The sequence below is a fragment of the Salvelinus alpinus genome, chromosome 24 (genome assembly GCF_045679555.1).
Source record: "Salvelinus alpinus chromosome 24, SLU_Salpinus.1, whole genome shotgun sequence".
Taxonomy (NCBI): domain Eukaryota; kingdom Metazoa; phylum Chordata; class Actinopteri; order Salmoniformes; family Salmonidae; genus Salvelinus; species Salvelinus alpinus.
The window spans coordinates 31502776-31530233 of NC_092109.1; the positions used below are offsets into that span (position 1 = coordinate 31502776).

The 27458-nt window shown below is 41.4% G+C and overlaps 1 protein-coding gene across 4 annotated transcripts; it reads left to right on the forward strand.

Annotated features, from left to right (window-relative positions):
• The first annotated feature begins 4173 nt into the window (after nt 1-4173).
• Nucleotides 4174-24842, forward strand: LOC139552630 (lipase member H-like). 4 transcript variants are annotated; one of them, XM_071364519.1, is made up of 13 exons: nt 4181-5258; nt 5665-7404; nt 7546-7634; nt 10074-10137; nt 10409-10779; nt 10888-10996; nt 11147-11248; nt 11348-11437; nt 11585-11752; nt 12087-12176; nt 12487-12595; nt 12709-12882; nt 22145-24842. In XM_071364519.1, exons 4-13 carry the CDS (start codon nt 10080-10082, stop codon nt 22227-22229), a joined length of 1356 nt encoding a protein of 451 aa, XP_071220620.1. In that variant the 5' UTR covers nt 4181-5258; nt 5665-7404; nt 7546-7634; nt 10074-10079; the 3' UTR covers nt 22230-24842. The 4 variants fall into 4 exon arrangements, with proteins under 4 accessions (XP_071220623.1, XP_071220620.1, XP_071220621.1 ...); XM_071364520.1 differs by having other exon boundaries at nt 5665-6989; XM_071364521.1 differs by having other exon boundaries at nt 5665-6768.
• The last annotated feature ends 2616 nt before the right edge of the window (nt 24843-27458 follow it).

Sequence of the window (27458 nt, forward strand, 5' to 3'; positions counted from 1 at the left end):
AGACCTTCTCCAGATCCTTCAGGTTTCAGGGCTGTCGCTGGGCAATACCCAGCCACGACCCATCTTCAATGCTCTTACTGAGGGAAGGAGGTTGTTGGCCAGGATCTCGCGATACATGGCCCCATCCATCCTCCGCTCAATACGGTGCAGTCATCCTGTCCCCTTTGCAGAAAAGCATCCCCAAAGAATGATGTTTCCACCTCCATGTTTCACGGTTGGGATGGTGTTCTTGGAGTTGTACTCATCCTTCTTCTTCCTCCAAACACGGCGAGTGGAGTTTAGACCAAAAAGCTCTATTTTTGTCCAGACCACATGACCTTCTCCCATTCCTCCTCTGGGTCATCCAGATGGTCATTGGCAAACTTCAGACGGGCCTGGACATGCACTGGTTTGAGCAGGGGGACCTTGCGTGCGCTGCAGAATTTTAATCCATGACGGCGTAGTGTGTTACTAATGGTTTTCTTTGAGACTGTGGTCCCAGCTCTCTTCAGGTCATTGACCAGGTCCTGCCGTGTAGTTCTGGGCTGATCCCTCACCTTCCTCATGATCATTGATGCCCCCCGAGGTGAGATCTTGCATGGAGCCCCAGACCGAGGGTGATTGACTGTCATCTTGAACTTCTTCCATTTTCTAATAATTGCGCCAACAGTTGTTGCCTTCTCACCAAGCTGCTTGCCTATTGTCCTGTAGCCCATCCCAGCCTTGTGCAGGTCTACAATTTTATCTCTGATGTCCTTACACAGCTCTCTGGTCTTGGCCATTGTGGAGAGGTTGGAGTCTGTTTGATTGAGTGTGTGGACAGGTGTCTTTTATACAGGTAACGAGTTCAAACAGGTGCAGTTAATACAGGTAATGAGTGGAGAACAGGAGGGCTTCTTAAAGAAAAACTAACAAGTCTGTGAGAGCCGGAATTCTTACTGGTTGGTAGGTGATCAAATACTTATGTCATGCAATAAAATGCTAATTAATTACTTAAAAATCATACAATGTGATTTTCTGGATTTTTGCTTTAGATTCCGTCTCACAGTTGAAGTGTACCTATGATAAAAATTACAGACCTCTACATGCTTTGTAAGTAGGAAAACCTGCAAAATCGGCAGTGTATCAAATACTTGTTCTCCCCACTGTATATGTGTGTAATAAATGACAATTACAACAATACTGTATGAACAATGAACACTTATTTTAACTTCATATAATACATAAATAAAATAAATGTAGTCTCAAATAAATAATGAAACATGTTCAATTTGGTTTTTATAATGTAAAAACACAGTGTTGGAGAAGAAAGTAAAAGTGCAGCATGTGCCATGTAAAAAAAGCTAACGTTTAAGTTCCTTGCTCAGAACATGAGAATATATGAAAGCTGGTGGTTCCTTTTAACATGAGTCTTCAATATTCCCAGTTAAGTGTTAGGTTGTAATTATTATAGGACTATTTCTCTCTATATCATTTGTATTTCATATACCTTTGACTATTGGATGTTCTTATAGACACTTTAGTATTGCCAGCCTAATCTCGGGAGTTGATAGGTTTGAAGTCATAAACAGCGCTGTGCCTCAAGCATTGCTAAGAGCTGCTGTTTGAATGAATGCTTACGAGCCTGCTGCTGCCTACCACCGCTCAGTCAGACTGCTCTATCAAATATCATATCATATACTTAATTATAATATAATAAACACACAAATACAAGCCTTTGGTCATTAATATAGTCAAATCCGGAAACGATCATTTCGAAAACAAAGCGTTTATTATTTCAGTGAAATACGGAACCGTTCTGTATTTTATCGAACGGGTGGCAACCCTAAGTCTAAATATTACTGTTACGTTGCACAACCTTCAATGTTATGTCATAATTATGTAAAATTCTGGCAAATTAATTACGATCTCTGTTAGGAATAAATGGCCTTTCAACAGTTCGCAATGAGCCAGGCGGCCCAAACTGTTGCATATACCCTGACTGCTTGCACTGAACGCAAGTGATGTGACACAATTTCCCTAGTTAATATTGCCTGCTAACATGAATTTTTTGAACTACCTATGCAGGTTTAAAAATCAATACTTGTGTATTGATTTTAAGAAAGGCATTGATGTTTATGGTTAGGTACATTATTGCAACGATTGTGTTTTTTTTGCGAATGCGCTTTTGTTAAATCATCATCCGTTTGGCGAAGCTGAAGTAGGCTGTGATTCGATGATAAAGTAATAGGCACCGTATTGATTATATGCAACGCAGAACAAGCTAGTTAACCTAGTAATATCATCAACCATATGTAGTTAACTAGTGATTATGTGAAGATAGTTTTTTTATAAGATAAGTTTAATGCTAGCAGCAACTTACTTTGGCGCCTTGCAGCCACAAGGTCTTTTTGATGCTGCACTCGCGTAACAGGTGGTCAGCCTGCCATGCAGTCTCCTCGTGGATTGCAATGTAATCGGCGTCCAAAAAGGCAGATTACCGTTTGTTATGAAAACTTGAAATCGGCCTTAATTACTCATCCATGCCGATTAATCGGTTGACCTCTAGTAGAGACAACAATACATCACGCGAAGCAGACACAACTGTGAGTAAGAGTGTCCATGATTGAGTCTTTGAATGAAGAGATGGAGATAAAACGGTCCAGTTTGAGTGTTTTTTGCAGCTCGTTCCAGTCGCTAGCTGCAGAGAACTGAAAAGAGGAGTGACCCAGGGATGTGTGTGCTTTGGGGACTTTTAACAGAACATGACTGGCAGAACGGGTGTTGTATGTGGAGGATGAGAGCTGCAGTACAGTAGGTATCTCAGATAGGGGGGAGTGAGGCCTAAGATAGTTTTATAAATAAGCATCAACCAGTGCGAAGGGTATACAGAGATGACCAGTTTACAGAGGAGTATAGAGTGCAGTGATGTGTCCTATAAGGAGCATTGGTGGCAAATCTGACGGCCGAATGGTAAAGAACATCTAGCCACTCGAGAGCACCCTCACCTGCTGATCTATAGATTACGTCTCCATAATCTAATATGAGTAGGATGGTCATCTGAATCAGGGTTAGTTTGGCAGCTGGGGTGAAAGAGGAGTGATTACGATAGTGGAAACCAAGTCTAGATTTAACTTTAGCCTTCAGCTTTGATATGTGCTGAGAGAAGGACAGTGTACCATCTAGCCATACTCCCAAGTACTTGTATGAGGTGACTACCTCAAGCTCTAAACCCTCAGAGGTAGTAATTACACAGGTGGGGAGAGGGGCATTCGTCTTACCAAACCACATGACCTTTGTTTTAGAGGTGTTCAGAACAAGGTCAAGGGCAGAGAAAGCTTGTTGGACACTAAGAAAGCTTTGTTGCAGAGCGTTTAACACAAAAAATGTTGCTTTTTGAAAGCTCCTATGCTGCTCATTTTAGGAGTGAAAATTCATCAGAGACCAAAAGTTTGTCCTACGGCTATCAGAGACATTAGATTAGACTACCATATACAGTCATCGGATTACATTTTATTGATCAAAAGTAAATGTTTTTGATATGATTACTGTAGAAAAATTACAACTCCAGATGTACAGTCGTGGCCAAAAGTTTTGAGCATGATACAAATATTAATTTTCACAAAGTTTGCTGCTTCAGTGTCTTTAGATATTTTTGTCAAAAGTATAATTACAAGCATTTCATAAGTGTCAAAGCTTTTATTGACAATTACATGAAGTTGATGCAAAGAGTCCATATTTGCAGTATTGACCCTTCTTTTTCAAGACCTCTGCAATCCGCTCTGGCATGCTGTCAATTAACTTCTGGGCCACATCCTGACTGATGGCAGCCCATTCTTGCATAATCAATGCTTGGAATTTGTCCGAATTTGTGGTTTTTTGTTTGTCCACCCGCCTCTTGAGGATTGACCACAAGTTCTCAATGGGATTAAGGTCTGGGGAGTTTCCTGGCCAAGGACCCAAAATATCGATGTTTTGTTCCCCGAGCCACTTAGTTATCACTTTTGCCTTATGGCAAGGTGCTCCATCATGCTGGAAAAGGCATTGTTCGTCACCAAACTGTTCCTGGAGGGTTGGGAGAAGTTGCTCTCGGAGGATGTGTTGGTACCATTCTTTATTCATGGCTGTGTTCTTAGGCAAAATTGTGAGTGGGCCCACTCCCTTGGCTGAGAAGCAACCACACACATGAATGGTCTCAGGATGCTTTACTGTTGGCATGACACAGGACTGATGGTAGCGCTCACCTTGTCTTCTCCGGACAAGCTTTTTTCCGGATGCCCCAAACAATCGGAAAGGGGATTCATCAGAGAAAATGACTTTACCCCAGTCCTCGGCAGTCCAATCCCTGTACCGTTTGTAGAATATCATTCTGTCCCTGATGTTTTTCCTGGAGAGAAGTGGCTTCTTTGCTGCCCTTCTTGACACCAGGCCATCCTCCAAAAGTCTTTGCCTCACTGTGCGTGCAGATGCACTCACACATGCCTGCTGCCATTCCTGAGCAAGCTCTGTACTGGTGGTACCCCGATCCCGCAGCTGAATCAACTTTAGGAGACGATCCTGGCGCTTGCTGGACTTTCTTGGGCGCACTGAAGCCTTCTTCACGACAATTGAACCGCTCTCCTTGAAGTTCTTGATGATCCGATAAATGGTTGATTTAGGTGCAATCTTTAGGTGCAATATCCTTGCCTGTGAAGCCCTTTTTGTGCAAAGCAATGATGACAGCACGTGTTTCCTTGCAGGTAACCATGATTGACAGAGGAAGAACCATGATTCCAAGTACCACCCTCCTTTTGAAGCTTCCAGTCTGTTATTCGAACTCAATCAGCATGACAGAGTGATCTCCAGCCAAGTCATTTACTCATCTGCCGTCCTGCATACACGTGTTCATATTTTCCACCTGTCGCCTGCATCGCAATCAAAGTTGTTTTCGTTACCAATAATAACTTTGGAAATGTGTGCGTTTCTATCAAAGTGCCTTATTACGTTATAATAGTTTCTGCATGTCGTGTTATGTCGTTTCCACTGTAGCATCATGTTTTTGTGTATATTCCTTATAACCGCGGACACGCGATGTAACGTTACTCATTTCATAACATTTATGGTGTTATACTCAACGCTTAGGTATCTAGCTACATTATTCTATTAGCTCTGGAAAACAATGCTAATTGCGTCAGGGAAGTATTAGCATGTGTTGTATTTTGAAGCTACCCTGGCTTTATGACTCAAGTGGCACAGCGTCTCAGTGCTAGAGGCGTCACTACAGACACCCATCTTCAAATCCAGACTGCGTTTCTATCAAAGTAAGTGCCTAATTACGTTATAATAGTTTGTGTCGTGTTAACCCGTTTCTACTGTAGCTCACTGTGTGTATGGAGCATAATATATTTGTGTATATTCCTTATAACCGCGGACACGCTAGGTAACGTTACTCACCTTTTATGGTGTTATATTCAATCGTGCTTATGTAGCTAGTTACATTATTCTATTAGCTCTGTAAAACAATGCTAAATGCGTCAGAAGTATTGGCATGTTGTATTTTGACGCTACCCTGGAAAAATATCTTATACCACTTGGTCGTTTTCTGAGTGCATTCCACAAAGCTGTCTATCATGTCAGCCTTATCCACTGCCCCCATTTTGAGGTAATAGTCAAGCACGCAGTCTGGTTTGATGTTTCTCTGTCTGGTTTGTTTCTCTCTCCCGTCAGGTGGTCCACCTTCCCTGTGGCCGACATGGTTGCTGTATGGACAGTGGAGAGGACATGGACGTCTCGTTTGTCATGGCACTTTACTGCCAGCTGTTAACATTTCTTGTTTTGTATAACGGGTCATTTAGGATGGTAGTAGCGTTGTTGATGAAATGCAGTCATAGCAGCAGAACTAGAAAGCAGTCTTGGGAAAAGAGGGTGGCAAAGAAAGGAGTTGCAAAAATGGGATCTCTGCTTCAGTATTCTCTTAGGGAGTTCTTCTTTACTGTCACCAGGAATGTATACATTTCACTAATTGTGGTTGTCCCCCCACTCCTTGCTCTCTCTTATCCTGTAGCTCCAAGGCATAGCGATTGGTCTCTACTATGTTTCCCACCAGCTCCTCTGTCAGAAACAACTTGAAGCACTCTGCCTCTGATGGAAATGGCAAGGGGCGTTGCACTACAGACTGGGACTCATCTACACAATCAGCAGGGCCAGGAGGGGTGAAATGGCTGGCAGCCTTCCAGCTACCATAGAACTCCTGTACTTCATCCACTGTCAGTCTGCCACCATCACCACCAGCATCTTCTAATGGAACTGGGACTTTGTCAGTGGACAAGGGGTCCTCTGTCACTGTCAGAATCTGATTCCTGACTTTCAGACTCATTGTCAGATTTTTTTTTTAATCTCCAGAATTTCTTTATTTGTGAGTTGTCTCCTTTTGAAAGACATTGCTAATGCTACAGCTTAGCTCACTAGCTACATACATAACAACACTGAATGGCTCAGAGTGGGAGGTTACGTGGTTGACTGCCAGCACGCGCCACTTGTATCAATAAATCACTATCAGAAAATGTTTGTGTGGTATTATTGATATATTTACTATTTACTATTTCATTCACGTTTTTCAATTACCGGTGATAAATCATGCATTCCGATTATTTTTGCATAGATTGTAATGGGCACATAGTATGTGTGTAAAATAATGTTTTGGAAGGTTGTACTGATTATGATGAGCTAAGCTAATTCCAGCTATGTGTGTGGAGCCATGTTTGTTGACATACAATGCATTCTGGGTTTCACTTGATCGTCTGTCGGACCAAAGATGCTATAGCAAAATGAGTAAGGGTTCACTCGTTTTTTGAGAACTTCAGGAAGTGAATGTGGGATGTGAACGATGGTAGACGACATACACCTTCAACATGCATACTATAAACAGACCAAACTCATCTTGTCTTATCTTTGATTTCTGTGAGGGGAAAAAGCCTGGCTGCGTGCTGAAACTAATCGTCGGATTACTTTCGATTTCTAGAAAGTGTTTTACTCAAATATTTTGATCAACAGTGAGCTCACGCTTGATGTGATTAATTATACATAGTAATTGCTATTAGCTAATTCATATTGTAGTTTATGTCAGCCGAGAGTTAGAAAATATGACCGCTTGTGTTGCTCAATCTTTCCTCAGTTAGCGCTAGGACAAATGTAGCCTACATTTTTCCGTTTAGGATGATTGTGTTATGCTATATATACACTTTTGTGAATAACTGAACATTGCATCCAAAAATAAACTGCTCACATTCGGGACATAACTTTGTGACGACAGTGTTTGTGTAAATAGTTTCTGAAAAAAGTGTGGCCAGCTCAAATGCTGATTGTTGCGTTATTCGAAACTGGCCGTTCTAAATGAGTGTTCTAATCACACGGGGTGTGATCGTATGCTTCAGGGACCACTGTAGAACGATCACACCATGTATGATGGTACGTGTGAAAGGGCTAGATAGCTATCTCAGCAACCTGAGTAGGAATGTGTCAAATTATGTCCTTGGGCAGGGGGGTGTGGCCAGGCTAGAACAGTGGGAGTTTATATCGCTCTGTGGTCTCACCTCTTACTTTCTCTAGTGAACACAGACACGCAGACATGAATAGAGGGCTCTGGATCTCTTGACACACTGAGCCCAGGGAACCAGTGCTCCCAAGGTAACAACAAGGTAAGACTTCCACAATGTCTCAATTCCTCTCTGCTTATCTCTCTCATACTCCCTATATTTCTCCCTGAATCAGGTTTTAAAGCTTCTTCAGCAGTATTATTATTCTATAATAGAGTAGATTGTTGGCAGAGCAGACTACAGCATGTACACTATGGAGAATGGCATTACAGCAGGGTTTTTATTACTGTAAACATGTGAGGTCTAATAATATAAATAAAACACGTTGTCTGTGAGCAACATGTACAGGCGTTGTTCTTCTGATTGTGTGGATTACTTTTAACCTTTTCCCCCCTTCTAATTACTGAATATTAAAACCTACAATCTACCTGCACTGAAGCCATTCAACATTTACATTACATTCAGTCATCTAACCGGCTCCCGGTTGTGTGGATTATTAGCTTTGTGTTTTGACGACAATCCAGCTCAGTACATGACCACATCCAAGAAGTTTTGAACACAACCACAAGGATTAACCACAAGGTTTCACACTGATGGCCAAGCAGTGTCGTTGTCACAGGGGAGATCAAAGGTGTTATTACTGCATTAGGTTATGGTGGTCTGAAACCATTTTTTTCCTTTTACATTTACATTTACATTTAAGTCATTTAGCAGACGCTCTTATCCAGAGCGACTTACAAATTGGTGCATTCACCTTATGACATCCAGTGGAACAACCACTTTACAATAGTGCATCTAAATCTTTTAAGGGGGGGGGGGGGGTCAGAAGGATTACTTTATCCTATCCTAGGTATTCCTTGAAGAGGTGGGGTTTCAGGTGTCTCCGGAAGGTGGTGATTGACTCCGCTGTCCTGGCGTCGTGAGGGAGTTTGTTCCACCATTGGGGTGCCAGAGCAGCGAACAGTTTTGACTGGGCTGAGCGGGAACTGTACTTCCTCAGTGGTAGGGAGGCGAGCAGGCCAGAGGTGGATGAACGCAGTGCCCTTGTTTGGGTGTAGGGCCTGATCAGAGCCTGAAGGTACTGAGGTGCCGTTCCCCTCACAGCTCCGTAGGCAAGCACCATGGTCTTGTGGCGGATGCGAGCTTCAACTGGAAGCCAGTGGAGAGAGCGGAGGAGCGGGGTGACGTGAGAGAACTTGGGAAGGTTGAACACCAGACGGGCTGCGGCGTTCTGGATGAGTTGTAGGGGTTTAATGGCACAGGCAGGGAGCCCAGCCAACAGCGAGTTGCAGTAATCCAGACGGGCTTTTACCAAATTCCTTTTTTATTATCTCTCTCTCATTCTCTCTCACACACATACACACACTTACTTTTATGCATGCTATAGGCTTACACGTTTCCTAGGAATATGTTTTTATTAAAAACTGTACTAAGACAAAGATTGGATCCCTTTGTCATACAAACAGGAAGTGAAACTGTAGCCGGGAGGGTGAGGCAACTTTGGAAGTTACTGTCACTTGAGTTCCAAAGAATGCAATGATAATGTGCTTATATCTGTGCTACTAATTAAGAAGGTGTCTGTGCTGTCTTAGTGGTGAGCACCAATATCAATAATGCAATATGATATCATTATTGTTTGAGCAAGGCATATCAAGATATTGTTTTATCCTTGCTGTTAACCTACACTTTTATGTAAGAGAGCATACATGACTGTTCCGGCCATCACAAACCCTCTCACCAGCTCTCAGTTTAGCATACTTAACTGCCTGCTGATGCCTTCCCATTGTATTCAAACTGACTGGGAAGGTTAGGACCCCAGAACACTCATACCTGACCCAATGGGCAATCAGCAAGCAGTTGTCTGAATTTCACAAGCCTTTGAAGTGAAGCCCACACAGTCCACACAATGTTATTCATTCAAACCAATGTGATATTGACATCTGTTAGAAAAAATGCATCTGATACTTGCCATATCAATGACCATCAGTAATGCCTATCACTATTCGAGTTGAATGCAGGATCAGTCAGGAAGAATGTCTTCCTATCTCCTCATTAATTTTATTGTAACAATGAAGAAAGCCACACACTGCAGAATCATGATTAGAAAACTACCTAGTAAATTACCTAGTGCTGATCTGTCATTACATTTACATGACCAGAGTGCTGCTTCAGTATCAACCTATGTCCATGAGCTGTTCTGATGACAGAGTGACTCTCCAGTGACAATTGGGGGATACTTCTCAATTGCAATCAAAAATAGCTCACTAGCTTTAGAGAACTTACGCTTTTTGAAATCTTCCCTCTTTTGCCTACTTTACAAGCTTACACATGCCATTATTGATGCGGTGAAGCAAATGCAGCACCACGGCATGCCCAGTAGTACACAAATTCACCATAATCACACAATGTAAGCGAGAGGGACAGAGCTATCCAGCTCAGTCAACTGGTCTCACCATGTTAATGTACAATCAAATAGTGTTACTTTACAATAGTTGGAAAAAGGGATTCACCCTGTTTTATGGCATTTTGTAACCATTGCAGAACTGAATGATGATCTTTTGGTGGTTCCTGGCACTGCTGCTGGGATCTGTTGAAATATATAGAGGTATGGTGACCTTACACACACGCATGCACACACACACATACATACACACTTGATTAAGTGCCGTTTAACTGTGCTACACATAGGGTGGGGACATCAAATAATACCCCCCCAGCTATTGGCCGACCATTTGGAAACTTTAAATCATCACATAAACAGGCTGTGTAAGCAGTCACTTAAAGGAAAGGCTGCTTATGTTACTTCCCAATCAGCAATGATGGTGATTTCTTCTTTCTGACTCTCTCTCTTTCCCCTTGACTAACCCTGTCTCTAGCCCATGAATGTGATGTGTTCACTTATCTGGACCTTTATCACGCTATCATTGGAACCAGTCTGTATGTGAAGCTGTTGCTGTACACCAGAGCTAATCTGACCTGTGGTCAGGAGCTGTCCCACCATAACCTGTCAGCCCAGCCCCAGTTCAACCTCACCAAGCCCACCACTTTTGTCGTTCATGGCTACCGTCCTACGGGCGCTCCGCCCAACTGGTTGAATAACATCATAGAGCAGCTGTTGGCCCGCGGAGACATGAATGTCCTGGTGGTGGACTGGAACCACGGAGCTGCCAATATCAACTACCTGAAAGTTGTGACCTACTCACGAGATACAGCGGACAACCTCACTGCCTTCATCCGAAACATGCAGGTTAAGAATGGGTGCTTAGTCTGAATACCGAACATATTTGATGAGGGCCAAATGTATTACTTTGTACTAACAGTGTAGTATCTCTTTTGCCTGTTTTGTCTGTGTCAGGAGAATGGGGCCTCTCTTAGTTCCATCCATATGATTGGGCTCAGTCTAGGAGCTCACATCACAGGCTTTGTTGGAGCCAAGTTCAATGGCAAAATTGGGAGGATCACAGGTTAGAATAGATTTTCTGTTTCTTCTTTGTCGTTTTTATTATGGATACAAACTTTAGAAGCCTTTTTAAACCTTGAATACACTACAAGTTTGCAAAGAGTGATAAAATGAAGATCCTACATCTGTACTGATCTGATATTGACCTGATCAGCTGTAGATCCAGCGGGGCCTCAGTTCAACGGGAAACCCCCTGAGGATCGTCTGGACCCTACAGATGCACAGTTTGTGGACGTTGTGCACACAGACATGGACGGTATGTGCCTCTGCTTGCCTGTTTGGTTTAATACAATGGGAATCATGTAGTCATGTGATGTGTTTCCTGTTCTGTCACGTGTTCATTGTGCGTTACCAGCATTTGGTTTCAGGAAGCCTTTGGGCCACATTGATTTCTATGCTAACGGTGGAGCCGACCAGCCTGGCTGTCCACTGACCATCTTATCAGGTAAGTCGCTTAGTAAGAGACCGTCCTTCGATTGATACATAAGATATGAATTCAACATGTGTATCACATAGTTTATTCCTGTAATGGTAAATACATCACTGATGTCCTCTAAATCCATCCTCAGTTCTCCCCTTCCTACTCTCCCAGGGTCCAGCTATTTTAAGTGTGACCACCAGAGATCAGTGCTCCTCTATCTGGGTTCCCTGAACCGGACCTGTAACATCAGGGCCTTCCCCTGCACCTCCTACACTGACTTCCTGGACGGACTTTGCATGGACTGTGATCAATTCAAACCTGCCGGATGCCCTGTATTTGGTGGGCCCTCTAACTCCCCTTAGATTCATGAGTTTCATCTCATTAAAAGCTTTTTTTAATCACGTAAAGATGTGATAGTTTACCTACTCGCCAAAATCAAGGCCTTAATTAAGCGAATGTACATTACTGAATCACACATAGGCTGCACTTACACATGCAGCCCAATTCTGATTTTTTTTAAATCACACTAGTTGCTATTTTGACCAATCACATCAGATCTTTTCACATGCCTGTCCAATAGCAACCATAGTTCTTCAATGTGAAACGCAATCTGTTTTGGAATGCAGTGTCCCTTCACGTAGACATAACATGGCTGTTTTATCTGTTGTTTCAGGTTATGACATCATAGAGTGGAAGGAGTCTCTGGTGCCTCTGCGGCAAACCAAGGCTTTCTTCACCACCAATAAACAGACACCATACTGCAGTAAGAGGATAATCATCAGCTTGCACACACATTTGACCTCTAAAGAGAGATTTGCCGGGAATACTGTTGTACATAATGGCCAGTCATTTTTCTGTGATGGTCTTCCTGGTCTAGCTTTGCATGCCTGGCTTATTTTAAATGATCAGGCAAAACGTACAGTATAGCAAGACTAACAAGAGCTCTGTCAAAGTTGTTAAAAAATATGTTGCTGTGCCTATTCAATGAATGGAAACGTACAGAGATCTGTAACTAGGTCATTGGTCAGAGGAAATCAAATGAATGTATGTACTTTTTTACCTCTCTCTCTCAGAGACAAACTATTGGGTGGACATTGTAACATGGAACCGTGATACTCGCTGGGGCTACATCACCATAAAACTACACAATGGTAGTGAGGTGACAGAGGCAACAATAAACCAGTAAGTAACTATTTACTCACTGTATCATTACCAAAACAACACATACTGTACATACAGTATAGATATACACTCTGGGGAATCTCATTAACATCTCATATGCTCTCCTTCTTCAGTAAAGCATCCAGTTTTAAGAAGTACTCAGAGACCCGATTACTGGCCCAGTTTGAAAAAGACCTTCAGAAAGTCCACAAGATCTCAATCAAATTCTCCAGGGTGAATGCATTTAAACCTAAGTACAAACTACGGGTGCTCCGCATCCGTCTCACACACCTGGAGCGCAAAGACAGGTCAGTGTTCGTCACATCCTCTTTCCTCTAAAGCTTCTATCACGTGTCACCTATTTTCTACGTGGCACCTTTTCTTTTACTTTTCCCTTTCGTGTTGTTGGAAAAGGTTGATAGCAATTATAATTTGATTAAAATTGGAAATGTTAAATAAACCTTGTGTGAAGTAAAATGTGAATACTGCCAATGCAAGGGATCTTTTGGGGTTGAGAGAAGATTAAAAGTCTGTTGTTGCAACAGGAAATTATACTTAGATAATGACATCCTGTGTATCTGCAGTTTGAGGTATACTATAGAAATGTTATATGTTCCATTTGAAAAGCAGCGTATGTTAAAAAAGGAGCAAGGTTTTATACCCAGGGAGATAGCATATGCACACTTAGAGACACACATAAATCATTGTATACAGTAAGTGCACCCATCCAAAATTGGTCCATTTGGAGTTCTGTACTGTTGAGGACTTTCTGAGAATGGTGCTGTACGTACAGTGCTGTTTCGTATGGTATGTATTAATCCATTTAGTATGATAAGTTACAAATTTGCACAACGTACAATATGTTACGAATTTGCTAAACGTATGACATGTTACGAATTCCAATTTGTTGTGGCTAACGTTAGCTAAGTGGCTAGGTGGCTAACGCTAACATTAGCTAGCCCTAGCTGTTAGGGTTAAGAGAAGTCTTGTCTGTCCTATATCTGAGCGATACCAGAAAGATCAGGAAACATGTTTTTTTTTGTTCATGTATTTAACTCCTTATTTATCACTTAACAGTCTAAGCCCTGTTAGCCCATACAAATGCATTGAATGACAGATTCACTACATGGAACAACAGATAGTCCCACCCCAAAAATGTTAAGGAAGTTTGTTCTGAAGTGTCTATCCTATATCTAAGAGATAAGAAAAATACATGTTAAAAAAAAAGGTATCTAACTAAACAGTCTCCATACAGTGCCTTCGGAAAATATTCAGACCCCTTGACTTTTTCCACATTTTGTTACGTTACAGCCTTATTATAAAATTGATTAAGTTGTTTTTCCCCCCTCATCAATCTACACACAATACCACATACTGACAAATGAAAAACAGGTTTTTAGAAATGTTTGCTAATTTATTAGCAAAAAGTATCAGACTCAGTACTTTGTTGAAGCACCTTTGGCAGCGATTACAGCATCGAGCCTTCTTGGCTATGACGCTACAAGCTTGGCACACCTGTATATGGGGAGTTTCTCCCATTCTTCTCAGTAGATCCTCTCAAGCTCTGCCAGGTTGGATTGGGAGCATTGCTGCACAGCTATTTTCAGGTCTCTCCAGAGATGTTCGATCAGGTTCAAGTCCGGGCTCTGGCTGGGCCACTCAAAGACATTCAGAGACTAGTCCCGAAGCCACTCCTGCGTTGTCTTGGCTGTGTGCTTAGGGTTGATGTCCTGTTGGAAGGTGAACCTTCACCCCAGGCTGAGGTCTTGAGTGCTCTGGAGCAAGTTTTCATGAAGGATCTCTCTGTATTTTGATCTGTTCATCTTTGCCTCGATCCTGACTAGACCCTGCCACTGAAAAAATATCAGCATGATGCTACTACCACCTTGCTTCACTGTAGGGATGGTGCCAGGTTTCCTCCAGAAGTGATGCTTGGCATTCAGGCCAAAGAGTTCAATCTTGATTTCATCAAATCAGAGAATCTTGTTTCTCATGGCCAAGACTGTGGAAAGCTGTCATCAAGGCAAATGGTGGGTACTTTGAAGAATATCAAATATGAAATATATTTTGATTTGTTTAGCACTTTTTTGGTTACATGATTCCATGCGTTATTTCATAGTTTTGATGTCTTCAGTATTATTCTACAATGTAGAAAATAGTGAAAATAAAGAAACTCTGGAATGAGTAGGTGTGTCCAAACTTTTGACTGGTACTGTATATACTGTATAAATAAATATATATTTTTTTTAGTTGTTGGACATAAAAGACTGTAAAAACACCAGGAAATCAGCTCCAATTTATTTTAATTTTGTTAATCTGTGGCCAAGTATTCCGATGCATAATAGAAAGCACGTGATCGTATACAAATGTACGCAAGGTTTGAAATGATTGTTTTAATCAAATTATATTATAACTGTTGCAGTCGATTTGCAGTCTACAAATGATTTGTAATTATGTTCCAGCCCCCAGACCATCTGCTCAAGAAAAAAAATTGGCCTGTGGCTGAATCTAGTTTATGATCCCTGACATACATTATCTCAAAATGGTGTCAGTTTGTCACAATATATGTAATAGATTTCCTTTGTGCTTTTTGAATCTCTAACAGAGATGTGACATTTCTTGGTGCATTACATGCTTTCTGGCAGGAGTGAAGTAAGTCCTATAGCTTATCTTAAATTGCATTAGTTTATCTTTTAGGTTGTAGGGCAGGTATGAACATTTTCACATATCTGTGACCAATGGTTCTCCTCAATTTCTTTCTTTAGATCTGTTTCCCATTTTTCCCTTATATGTTCTGAACCATCAGGTAGAGTTTTAATAAACCCTTAATATAACTTCAATCAACTTCTTTGTTGTAGCAGCTTCTTTCAGTATTTTTTCTGTGCTAGATGCCAGAGTTGTAAGAACTTAAAGAAATTTCCCTTGAATAATACAACTCTTTTTTGATATTGACTGAATGGCAGTAGAGATTTAAAAAATTCACGATGCCACTTTGGAACCAGAACTTAAAGGTGTTGTCATTAAACACTGGATGTAAGGTGGGGTTATTCCAAATAGTGGTACCTGGCTATATTGGTTTTATCCACTTCATGAATTCATGTACATTTTCCCAAATACTAATGGTATTGAGAATCAAATCAAACTTTATTTGTCACATGCGCCGAATACAACAGGTGTAGACCTTACCATGAAAATCTTACTTACAAGCCCTTAACCAACAATGCAATTCAAGAAAGAGTTAAGAAAATATTTACCAAATAAACAAAAGTAAAAAATTATAAAAAGTAACAATAACGGGGCTATATACCAGGAGTACCGGTACCGAGTCAATGTGCGGGGGTACAGGTTAGTCTAGGTAATTGGTACAAGTAGGTAGGGGTAAAGTGACTATGCATACAGTTCAAGTCGGAGGTTTACATACACCTTAGCCAAATACATTTAAACTCAGTTTTTCACAATTCCAGACATTTAATCCTAGTAAAAATTCACCACTTTATTTTAAGAATGTGAAATGTCAGAATAATAGTAGAGAGAAAGATTTATTTCAGCTTCTATTTCTTTCATCACATTCCCAGTGGGTCAGAAGTTTACACACAACCATCAATTAGTATTTGGTAGCATTGCCTTTAAATTGCTTAACTTGGGTCAAACGTTTGGGTAGCCTTCCACAAGCTTCCCCCAATAAATTGGGTGAATTTTGACCCATTCCTCCTGACAGAGCTGGTGTAACTGAGTCAGGTTTGTAGGCGTCCTTGCTCGCACACGCTTTTTCAGTTCTGCCCACAAATTTTATATAGGAATGAGGTCAGGGCTTTGTGATGGCCACTCCAATACCTTGACTTTGTTGTCCTTAAGCCATTTTGCCACTACTTTGGAAGTATGCTTGGGGTCATTGTCCATTTGGAAGACCCATTTGCGACCAAGCTTTAACTTCCTGACTGATGTCATGAGATGTTGCTTCAATATATCCACATAATTTTCCTTCTTTATGATGCCATCTATTTTGTGAAGTGCACCAGTCTCACCTGCAGGAAAGCACCCCCACAACATGATGCTGCCACCCCCATGCTTCACGGTTGGGATGGTGTTCTTCAGCTTGCAAGCCTCCCCCTTTTTCCTCCAAACATAACAACGGTCATTATGGCCAAACAGTTATATTTTTGTTTCATCAGACCAGAGGACATTTCTCCAAAAAGTACGATCTTTGTCCCCATGAGCAGTTGCAAACCGTAGTCTGGCTTTTTTATGGCGGTTTTGGAGCAGTGTCTTCTTCCTTGCTGAGCGGCCTTTCAGGTTTTGTCGATATAGACTCGTTTTACTGTGGATATAGATACTTTTGTACCTGTTTCCTCCAGCATCATCGCAAGGTCCTTTGCTGTAGTTCTGGGATTGATTTTCACTTTTCGCACCGAAGTACGTTCATCTCTAGGAGAAAGAACGCGTCTCCTTCCTGAGCGGTATAACGGCTGCGTGGTCCCATGGTGTTTATACTTGCTTACCATTGTTTGTACAGATGAACGTGGTACCTTCAGGCGTTTGGAAATTGCTCCCAAGGGTGAACCAGACTTGCGGAAGTCTACAATTTTTTTTCTGAGGTCTTGGCTGATTTCTTTTGATTTTCCCATGATGTCGAGCAAAGAGGCACTGAGTTTGTAGGTAGGCCTTGAAATACATCCACAGGTACACCTCCACTTGACTCAAATGATGTCAATTAGCCTAATTGTTCAACAGTCTTATTGATTGTTGGATTGTCTGTTTTTTTCTTCAACGCCATGGACCCGAAGTAGTAAGTATATTTTAGATCATACAGTATTACATTTGTGGCTTCGATACTGCTCCATGCACAAGGATAGTCTGCTGTCCTTTGAACGCAGTTGTGCAGTAATACATCTTCATATGAGGTAGTCCAAGACCTCCAGCTTTATAGGGTAAGCTTAAAACAGTCAATTTGACTCTTGAGGTTTTCCATTCCAAATAAAGTTGGAGAGCAGGCCATTTATTCTATTTAAAAGGTTGGATGGAATTGATCTCCATCGCTGGACATCAGATTCAAACCTATCTATTAAAGGAGAGTAATTGATTTTATATGCCTCCTCCAGATTGCTTGGTATAAGTACACCCAGGTATTGCATATGTGTGTTTGTCCATTTCCACTTAAATGTACTTTCTAAGCTTGAGAAGTAGAAATATATATTATTTCAGTTTTCTCCCAATTCACTTTGAATCCTGATACACCACCATAGGTGTCCAACAGTAGGAAAATAAATGACAGAGAATGTTCTAGTTCAGATAAATAAAGTAAAATGTAATCTGCATACGATGATATCACATGTTGACCTCCACCAATCTCTATGCCCCAGATTGAGCCATGATTTCTAATTATTGATGCTAGGGGTTCTGTGGCTAGAGAAAATAAATAACTATACAAATGTCATCCCTGTCTTGTCCCTCTTGATAACTTAAATGATTTAGACATCTGTCCATTTGTTTGTATAGACACTTTGGCGAAATTTGTACAATAGTTCAATCCACTAAATAAAAACCGGACCAAAACCAAACATTTTTAAGACAGCCACCAAATATGCACATTACACCATATGGAATGATGGATTATAAAGTACGAATTATAAAGTACGAAAATGTGTGCACTCACTACTGTAAGTGTAAGTCGCTCTAGATAAGAGCATCTGCTAAATGACTAAAATGTAAATGTATTTATATTGAAAAAACTGCAGCGATTGTCTGAAAACCCTATTTGACCTGAGTGAATCAACTAAAAATGTTTTTCTTTGCGAAAAGCCAATACTTTAGCAATGATTTTGTAATCCACATTCGAAATTGATACTGGGCGGAAGGCTCTGCATTACTTTATTTTTAAGTAGCAGGATTGTAGCCAAACATAGTGACTGGGGAAGTTCATTTTTTTTCTAGTGCTACTGTGAGCATAAGTAACATTGGCTTTAATAATTTGGGACAAAAATGTCTATAAAACTCCACTGGGAATTCATCATTACCAGGAGATTTCCCAATTTGTAGATTATTGATGGCCTCCAATAGTTCACATGGGGTAATGTTTCTATCCATATACATTTTCTCTGGTGCACTTATAATTGGTAAAACAGCCTTAAGGAAATTGACTATATCCTCCTATGAACTTTTGTTTTTCAAATTGATACAGTTTGTGATAGAATGTTTTTAAGACCGAGTTCATTTTAGAAGGATCCATTGTTATACTACCATCTTTGGTTTGAATGTTATACAGTAGATGGGACGTTCCTCTTCCTCTTCCTCTTTCTTAACTTATTGGATTTGATGGCAGCAATCTCTGCAGATCGGGTGCTTATTGTGTTATATTCAAGCTTCAAAGTGTTCCAACTGTTGAAGGGTTTCAACTTTTCTATCCAAATTGTGTTTTCTTTCTAAGTCGTGGATTTTCTGTTCTATTATTCTATATGGGTCTTCTTTTTCTCATGTTAAGAGTAAGACATGATACAGTCTCTTGCTTTAACAGATTCCCAGACAATAGTTGGGCATACTTCATTGTATAAATGTTTTTCCAAAAACATGTCTTTCTGTGTTGAGTAACATTGTGTTAAATTGCTATGTTTTTGCTTTTGAGCTTAAACATAAAGGACAAAGGGCTATGGTCCGTAATTATTCTAGGAAAATGCACTATTATATATATATATGTGGACACCCCTTCAAATTTGTGGATTCGGCTATTTCAGCCACACCCGTTGCTGACAGCTGTATTAAATTCAGCACACATCCATGCAATCTCCATAGACAAACATTGGTAGTAGAATGGCCCATACTGAAGAGCTCAGTGGCTTTCAACGTGGGACCATCATAGGATGCCACCTTTTCTGCCCTGCTAGAACTGCCCTGGTCAACTGTAAGTGCTGTTATTGTGAAATGGAAACGTCTAGCAGCAACAACGGCTCAGCCGCAAAGTGGTAGGCCACACAAGCTCACAGAACGGGACCACTGAGTGCCGAAGCACGTAAAAATAATCTGTCCTCGGTTGCAACACTTACTACAGAGTTCCAATCTGCCTCTGAAAGCAACGTAAGCACAAGAACTGTTTGTCGGGAAGCTTCATGAAATGGGTTTCCATGGCCGAGCAGCCGTACACAAGCCTAAGATCACCATGAGCAATGCTGAGCGTCGGCTGGAGTGGTGTAAAGCTCGCCGCCATTGGACTCTGGAGCAGTGGAAACGCGTTCTCTGGAGGGATGAATCACACTTCACCATCTGGCAATCCGACGGACGAATCTGGGTTTGGCGGATACCAGGAGAACACTACCTGCCCGAATGCATAGTGCCAACTGTAAAGTTTGGTGGTGGAGGAATAATAGTCTGGGGCTTTTTTTAATGGTTCGGGCTAGGCTTTAGCATACAATGCCATTCTAGACGATTCTGTGCTTCCAACATTGTGGCAACAGTTTGGGGAAGGCCCCTTCCTGTTTCATTGTGACAATGCACCTGTGGACAAAGCGACCTCCATACAGAAATGGTTTATCCAGATCGGTGTGGAAGAACTTGACTGGCCTGGAAAGGGCCCTGACCTCAACCCCATCATACACCTTTGGGAGAAATTGGAATGCCGACTGCGAGCCAGGCCTAATCGCACAACATCAGTGCCCGACCTCACTAATGCTATTGTGGCTGAATCGAAGCAAGTCCCCGCAACAGTGTTCCATCATCTAGTCGAAAGCCTTGCCAGAAGAGTGGAGGCTGTTATAGTAGCAAAAGGTCAAAACATATTGATACAACAGTAGCTAAGATGGGGAGAAGTAAATCAATAATAAAGCGCTGCTCTACCTTCGTAACAGCACTATCAACAACGCAGGTCCTACAGGCCCTGGTTTTGTCACACCTGGACTACTGTTCAGTCGTGTGGTCAGGTGCCACAAAAAAGGACAGGAAAGTTGCAATTGGCTCAAAACAGGGCAGCACGGCTGGCCCTTGGATGTACAGAGAGATTGACTTCATCACTACTTGTTTTTATGAGAGGTATTGACATGTTGAATACACCACAAGACATGCCACAAGAGGTCTCTTCACAGTCCCCAAGTCCCGAACAGACTATGGGAGGCGCACAGTACTACATAGACCCATGGAACTCTATTCCACATCAAGTAACTGATGCAAGCAGTAAAATTAGATTAAAAAAACAGATTAAAATACACCTTATGGAACAGCAGGGACTATGATGCAGCACAAACATAGGCACAGACACAGACACACACACACACACACACACACACACAGACACACACACACACACACACACACACACACACACACACACACACACACACACACACACACACACACACACACACACACACACACACACACACACACACACACACACACACACACACACACACACACACACACACACACACACACACACACGATACCACGCACACTATACAAACATATGGATTTTGTACTGTAGATATGTGGTAGTGGTGGAGTAGGGACCTGAGGGCACACAGTATGTTGTGAAATCTGTGAATGTATTGTTATGTTTTTAAAATAGTATGAACTGCCTTAATTTTGCTGGACACCAGGAAGAGTAGCTGCTGCCTTGGCAGGGGATCCATAATAAATACAACTCCATATTAATGCCCATGATTTTGGAATGAGATGTTCGACAAGTAAGAGTACACATACTTTTGGTCATGTAGTGTATTAAACATTCAGAAACACAGTCAACACAATAAAAAAATGCCTAAAGAGATGTAGTTAAAGGCGCCAAAAGCATTATGTATTGTCAAATAAATACTGCATTTGTCATGTACATGTGAATAAATGTAACCACATGGACTTCTTAAACCTGTTGTGAAACCTTTAATTAACTTGTTTTATTATTTCCAAACCTGTTTCCATTAAATTAAAGAGTCAGACAAGTGCATGTCGTTTTACTCAGGACTTTTGTTCTAGTTAGTTGATTGAGGATTTTATAATAATAATAAATAATATTAATAATAAGATTTAATTTGTATAGCGCTTTTAATTACAGCAAGAATCTCAAAGACCCTCTTAAAACAACAAAACATTTCAGTTAGCCTATTGACAGTTCTGGCTGGAGGCGTTAAGAGTCCTGGTTTCTAGAAATGGTTCCACACCCAGCTGTCAAAGGTAAAGCATTAGTAGGAGTCTGTATAGTATCTCAATCTAGTCCTAGCCAGGCAAGGAGAGGTTGGTACTTAATGTTTACGGTAGAAGCCCTGCTCACAAGAGGGTGAGGTAGGATCGCTCGCTATTCGGTAAGGCCCTTGGCACCGAGGCTTAGTCCAGACCCAAGCTGTGACCAGTCTGTTGTCAAGGCAAAGAAGCCTTTTTACAGGCCTCTTGGGATCAGGGACAAGGAATAACTGACTGCTGTGAGATAGGCAGGTCCGGGTTGAGTACCGATTCGCGAGAGGAGAGATATAGTAGCTTTAACAATATGTGAAAACACTGTTTCCTCTCTGCATTTTGCATAACATTTTCACCTCTCATCTTACTTCTCGTACCTTTTACTAAATCATCCATGTCACCCTCTCTCACACACAGGCCTCTCTGCCGCTATGACGTTCTCCTGGAGGACAACAGAGAGGTGACCTTCAGATCCATCCCCTGTAAGGAGTCCAACTTCTGAGACAATAACAGATACACAGTATGATGTAGAGAGTCATCAGTGGCCATTTGATGGCTCTCTGGGTAAATGGAGTGAGGCGGTTGACCCAGGTAGCCTACATGCTACTCACCCTCTGGTCCTTGTATTCAGTGGATGAAGTCTAGTATGAGTCCAGAGCATTGTAAATGCATGCAAGTATGATGATTTTAATGAATGATATATTGTATTCATTTATTAATTCTTAAAAAGTACTATGATGATTGTGTCTGTATCACTGAGACCACTGTGTGGTATAATATCTCTGGGAAACCACTACTACATACATATTTTATTAACGTAAATACATTTGAATACATGTGGAATGAGAGCCACGTCAATGGGTCATTACACAAAAAGAGTGCATTTTGTATCCCTTTGATATCTTAACCCCTCTACGGAAAGATGACTCTCTCGAACACGATTGTGTTCTCCGTTTTGCTCTACGACCCCCACAAGTGTCTTGGGACTCGTCTGTCAGTAAATATCAGTTGTTTTGCTCTAGGACCTCACAAGACTTGTCTGAAGGTCCCCCGGTACCAGTTGAATTTATTTTATGGAAGTATATACTGAGACTGTTTAGTGCCAAAAATAAGGGTTAAATACATGTTCCCTGCTCTTTCTTATATCTCTTAGATATACGACAGACATTTAAGAACAAACTTCCTTTAGATTCTTTTTTGGGGGGGGGGGGGGGGCTGTCTGTTTTTCCCCGTGTAGTGAATTGGTTATTCAATGCATTTGTATGGGCTAATAGCAGTAAGGCCAAATAAAAATGTTCATCAAATAATTGTTTTAAATATTTTTTACAATATTCTAAATCTAATATCTAAATGATCCTTAGTATGACCTTAAAATGATTCCATATAGCTTAGTAGAACCCCCCCCCCCCCCCCCCCCCCACACACACTTAGTCAGGGCTTAGACTGTTTAGTGCCAAAAATAAGGGGTTAAATACATATATTTTTTAAACATCACGTGGAGAATTCAATACAGATTTTTTATATATATAAAGACTTGCTAAAGTGCCAAAATTAAGCATTTTGACATGTTCCTCTGTGCTCCCTCTGTGCACCCTCTGTGACTTCTTGGAAGATTTTAACTGACTTGACCCCAACATTTCTCCAAGTTTCCACCCTCATTGTAAAGCCCCACCCTGTTATGATCAACCCTGTTACTTAATTTGGCACTTAAAGTTAGGTGAAATCAAAAAGAAATTTGACCAAGTTACACCAAATTGGTGGAATGACCCCAATACAATTGAAAATGTACTTTAAACCACTTGACTTAAAGAACATGCTTGTTTTTATTTTATAAAAAATGTCACATAATAAGCAAATATAAAATGTTTTTGTACAAGATGCTCATTCGTTTTTTTTTGTTACATACGTTACATCAACTTTTCTCAAATAGACAACAAAGATTGTTCATTATTAATTATATTTAAAAAATATTCACTATAGTTTTTCTGTTGTTTCATAAATGATTGATACTATAAGGCAAATTCCTGGATTTCATTGATACTTAATTTTGAGAGAAGATTCTAAGAGACAGATTACCACTTGTTCTGGCATTGTTGGTGATGTCATGCTGTTTGTGCTTATTTAGACTTGTGTTTCTTCATCTGTGCCACGTCCATCTGGGACACAAGACAACACGCAGACATGAGACCCAGAGGTAACATCAAGTGGACACAAGAGCAAGCTAGCACTGTACCGTGATAAGAAATCAATCTGACTTGTAATAAACAGAAATTTGTCTTAAAAGCCCAGTACAGTCAAAATTCAGTTTTGTCTGTGTTTTGTATCATATTGCACAACAGCTGATTAGTGTTATTCTGGTTGAAAATACAATCTAAACAGGACCTTCTAATCAGCAGGTTTGCCTGGGCGGGAGTTTCAACTTACCTGGTGACATCACCAGGTGGTAAATTGGTTAATAAACTAATAACAAAGAGAGTTACAAACCACTCTGCCGAGAGCTAGCTTTCAGATTCCCCCCTCCCCACTCAGACCACTCCCAGACAGTCCTAGCTAAATTATTGCTATTTTTGTACATTTAATGGAAAACTTACAGTAAGGTACTATATTGTTACCCAGAAATTATTTAATATTGATGTAAAAAAAACTGCATTGGTCCTGTAAGTCAGGAAAAGTTAATGTAATAAAATGTATCACTAATACAATGTGGAGGTACACCCCTAATCTCTGTTAGGTACATATCTGATAGAGTGATGTATTCAGTACTTGGATCATATGCAGACGTCTACCGACAGACCTACAGTACCTCTAATTGTCACGCCCTGACCGTAGAGAGCTTTTTATGTCTCTATTTTGGTTTGGTCAGGGTGTGATTTGGGTGGGCATTCTATGTTCTTTTTTCTATTTCTTTGTTTTGGCCGGGTATGGTTCTCAATCAGGGACAGCTGTCTATCGTTGTCTCTGATTGGGAACCATACTTAGGTATCTTTTTCCCACATGGTTTTTGTGGGTAGTTAATTTCTGCTTAGTGTTTTCACCTTACAGGACTGTTTCGGTTATTCTCTTGTTTATTTGTGTTATAGTGTTCAGTTTTAATAAAACAAGCATGAACACCTTCCACGCTGCGCTTTGGTCCGATGATTCCTCTTCTTCAGACGACGAATACCGTTACAGTAATGACAAGCGAATCCTTTTCTCCTCATCCAGCTCATTCTTCAGCAGTTGAATCTCTTTGCTAACACATAAAGAGAAATCCTAAATCAGTGGCACACTTAGAAAACGCAATACAATACATTACTGTAGTTGCACAAACAGAGATACTGTAACAATAGAAGACATTACTGTAGTTGCACACACAGATAAAAAAAATACTTACTTGTGTTGGCTCTTCATCAGTTCGACCTCATCCCTTAGGTCCTGGAGCTCTGTCCGCAGCTGCTCGAGGGTCAGTTGGCCCTGGGCACCTGGCTCTCTCCTGGGCTTGGGGTCAGAGGTAAGGTGAGGGGGCAGGGTAGTACACAGGATAGCTGAGAGAGCCCCAGGGATGAGTGTGGAAAAGGGGTGTGGAGCACTGGCACCAGTGGATAATGAGGAGGAGAGCATTGTTGGCCTTGAAGTCCGGTTAGGCTTCTTTTCAACCACCTGTCCAACGACACATCACAACAGCACAACTGGTCAAACAAATTCAAGAGGCATGCTGAAGATCCTTTTGGGTGTAAATGTTTTGATGGAACAATATTGATTGAATAAGCAACTCTATAGACCACATTGACATTGGGCAGCATGCATAGTAAGGTGAAAATTGAATTACAGGTAACACTGGGGTATTTGTAGGTGCTGCCAGGCTGCTGATGAGTGATATGACAGAGGAGAGGTCCAGGTCCTCTTTCTCATTCTCTTGCGTCTCACCCACCTGTGTAGGGGCTACCTGTACCTCTTCCTGTAAGTCAAGGTTAGACTGAGGAGCCTGAGAGGACACAAGCAAACACAGACAGAAACATGAGGATTGATAGAAGAAGGATTTTGTTATTTTGATTGACATATATCCTGTTACATGTACATGTAGTTATGGTAATATTGTGGTCGTTTGATCTGTAGTCCTTAATGACTATAGTATATGGAATACTTCAATTTAACACACATCAAATGTACGTTTGTGTTGTCTGCCATCTTGCCAGCTCAAATTAGGTAAATTTAACTCAAGGACAAATGGGACACAAACAGAACACAGTGAGTAGTTGAAAAGTTTCCTCAGAAACAATAAACAACCCTCTAGCATGCTGCACTACTCCACAATAATAACCAGATAGCCATAGACATCAGTGTACAAATATACATACCAGTGAAAAAATCTGTGACTGAAATCTTTCATCCGCCACACGTGCTGCCAATTGGTTCAGTGTGACTGAAACACTGTGTGACTCAAAATCTTCACTGTCTTGGAGAAATAAAACAAACCAACAGACGCATTAGACAAATTGTTGACTTGATTTGAAGACATAATTAATGGTGGAGCAAAACAACAGGCTGTCAAAAACAGAGTGTCAGGCAGTACTAAATTGTTTTGCCATTGATGACAGTTCGGTACATCTAAAGCATCATAGGTGAGTTAAAAGGAACATAAGAAAGGATTTGAGAATGATGACATGTCTTACCCACTGTAAGGCCAGAGCTATAGTTGTGTAACGGATGTGAAATGGCTAGCTAGTTAGCGGGTACGCGCTAATAGCATTTCAATCGGTTACGTCACTTGCTCTGAGACCTGAAGTAGGGTTTCCCCTTGCTCTGCAAGGGCCGCGGCTTTTGTGGAGCGATGGGTAACGACGCTTCGTGGGTGTCAGTTGTTGATGTGTGCAGAGGGTCCCTGGTTCGCGCCCGTGTCGGGGCGAGGGGACGGTCTAAAGTTATACTGTTACATTGGTGCTGTTGACCCGGATCACTGGTTGCTGCGGAAAAGGAGGAGGTTGAAAGGGGGGTGAGTGTAACGGATGTGAAATGGCTAGCTAGTTAGCGGGTACGCGCTACTAGCATTTCAATCAGTTACGTCACTTGCTCTGAGACTTAAGTAGGGTTTCCCCTTGCTCTGCAAGGGCCGCGGCTTTTGTGGAGCGATGGGTAACGACCGTGCTTCGTGGGCAACCGTTGTTGATGTGTGCAGAGGGTCCCTGGTTCGCGCCCGTGTCGGGGCGAGGGGACGGTTTAAAGTTATACTGTTACATTGGTGCTGTTGACCCGGATCACTGGTTGCTGCGGAAAAGGAGGAGGTTGAAAGGGGGGTGAGTGTAACGGATGTGAAATGGCTAGCTAGTTAGCGGGTACGCGCTAATAGCATTTCAATCGGTTACGTCACTTGCTCTGAGACCTGAAGTAGGGTTTCCCCTTGCTCTGCAAGGGCCGCGGCTTTTGTGGAGCGATGGGTAACGACGCTTCGTGGGTGTCAGTTGTTGATGTGTGCAGAGGGTCCCTGGTTCGCGCCCGTGTCGGGGCGAGGGGACGGTCTAAAGTTATACTGTTACAGTTGCCCATGGTGATACAGAAGAATGCCAACGTGATGTCGAGCGTCAAAATGGAAGTGAGAAAAGAGCTCCAGAAGCTTAGAATGTTTATCTAAAAATTATGACAGAGTGGAGTGAGTAAAGTCAGTAGATAGTCTTTGGGATTTCTCCAACTAAGCACATTAGTCAATCAGAACATAGACATGCATGTGTTCAAGCCTATTTTGAAAAGCGTCAAA

Coding starts and splice junctions, on each gene's coding strand:
- LOC139552630 (XM_071364519.1), top strand. CDS start 10,080: ATGATGATCTTTTGGTGGTTCCTGGCACTGCTGCTGGGATCTGTTGAA. Junction 11,438..11,584: donor TCCACTGACCATCTTATCAG/GTAAGTCGCTTA, acceptor CTACTCTCCCAG/GGTCCAGCTATTTTAAGTGT. Junction 12,883..22,144: donor CACCTGGAGCGCAAAGACAG/GTCAGTGTTCGT, acceptor TCTCACACACAG/GCCTCTCTGCCGCTATGACG.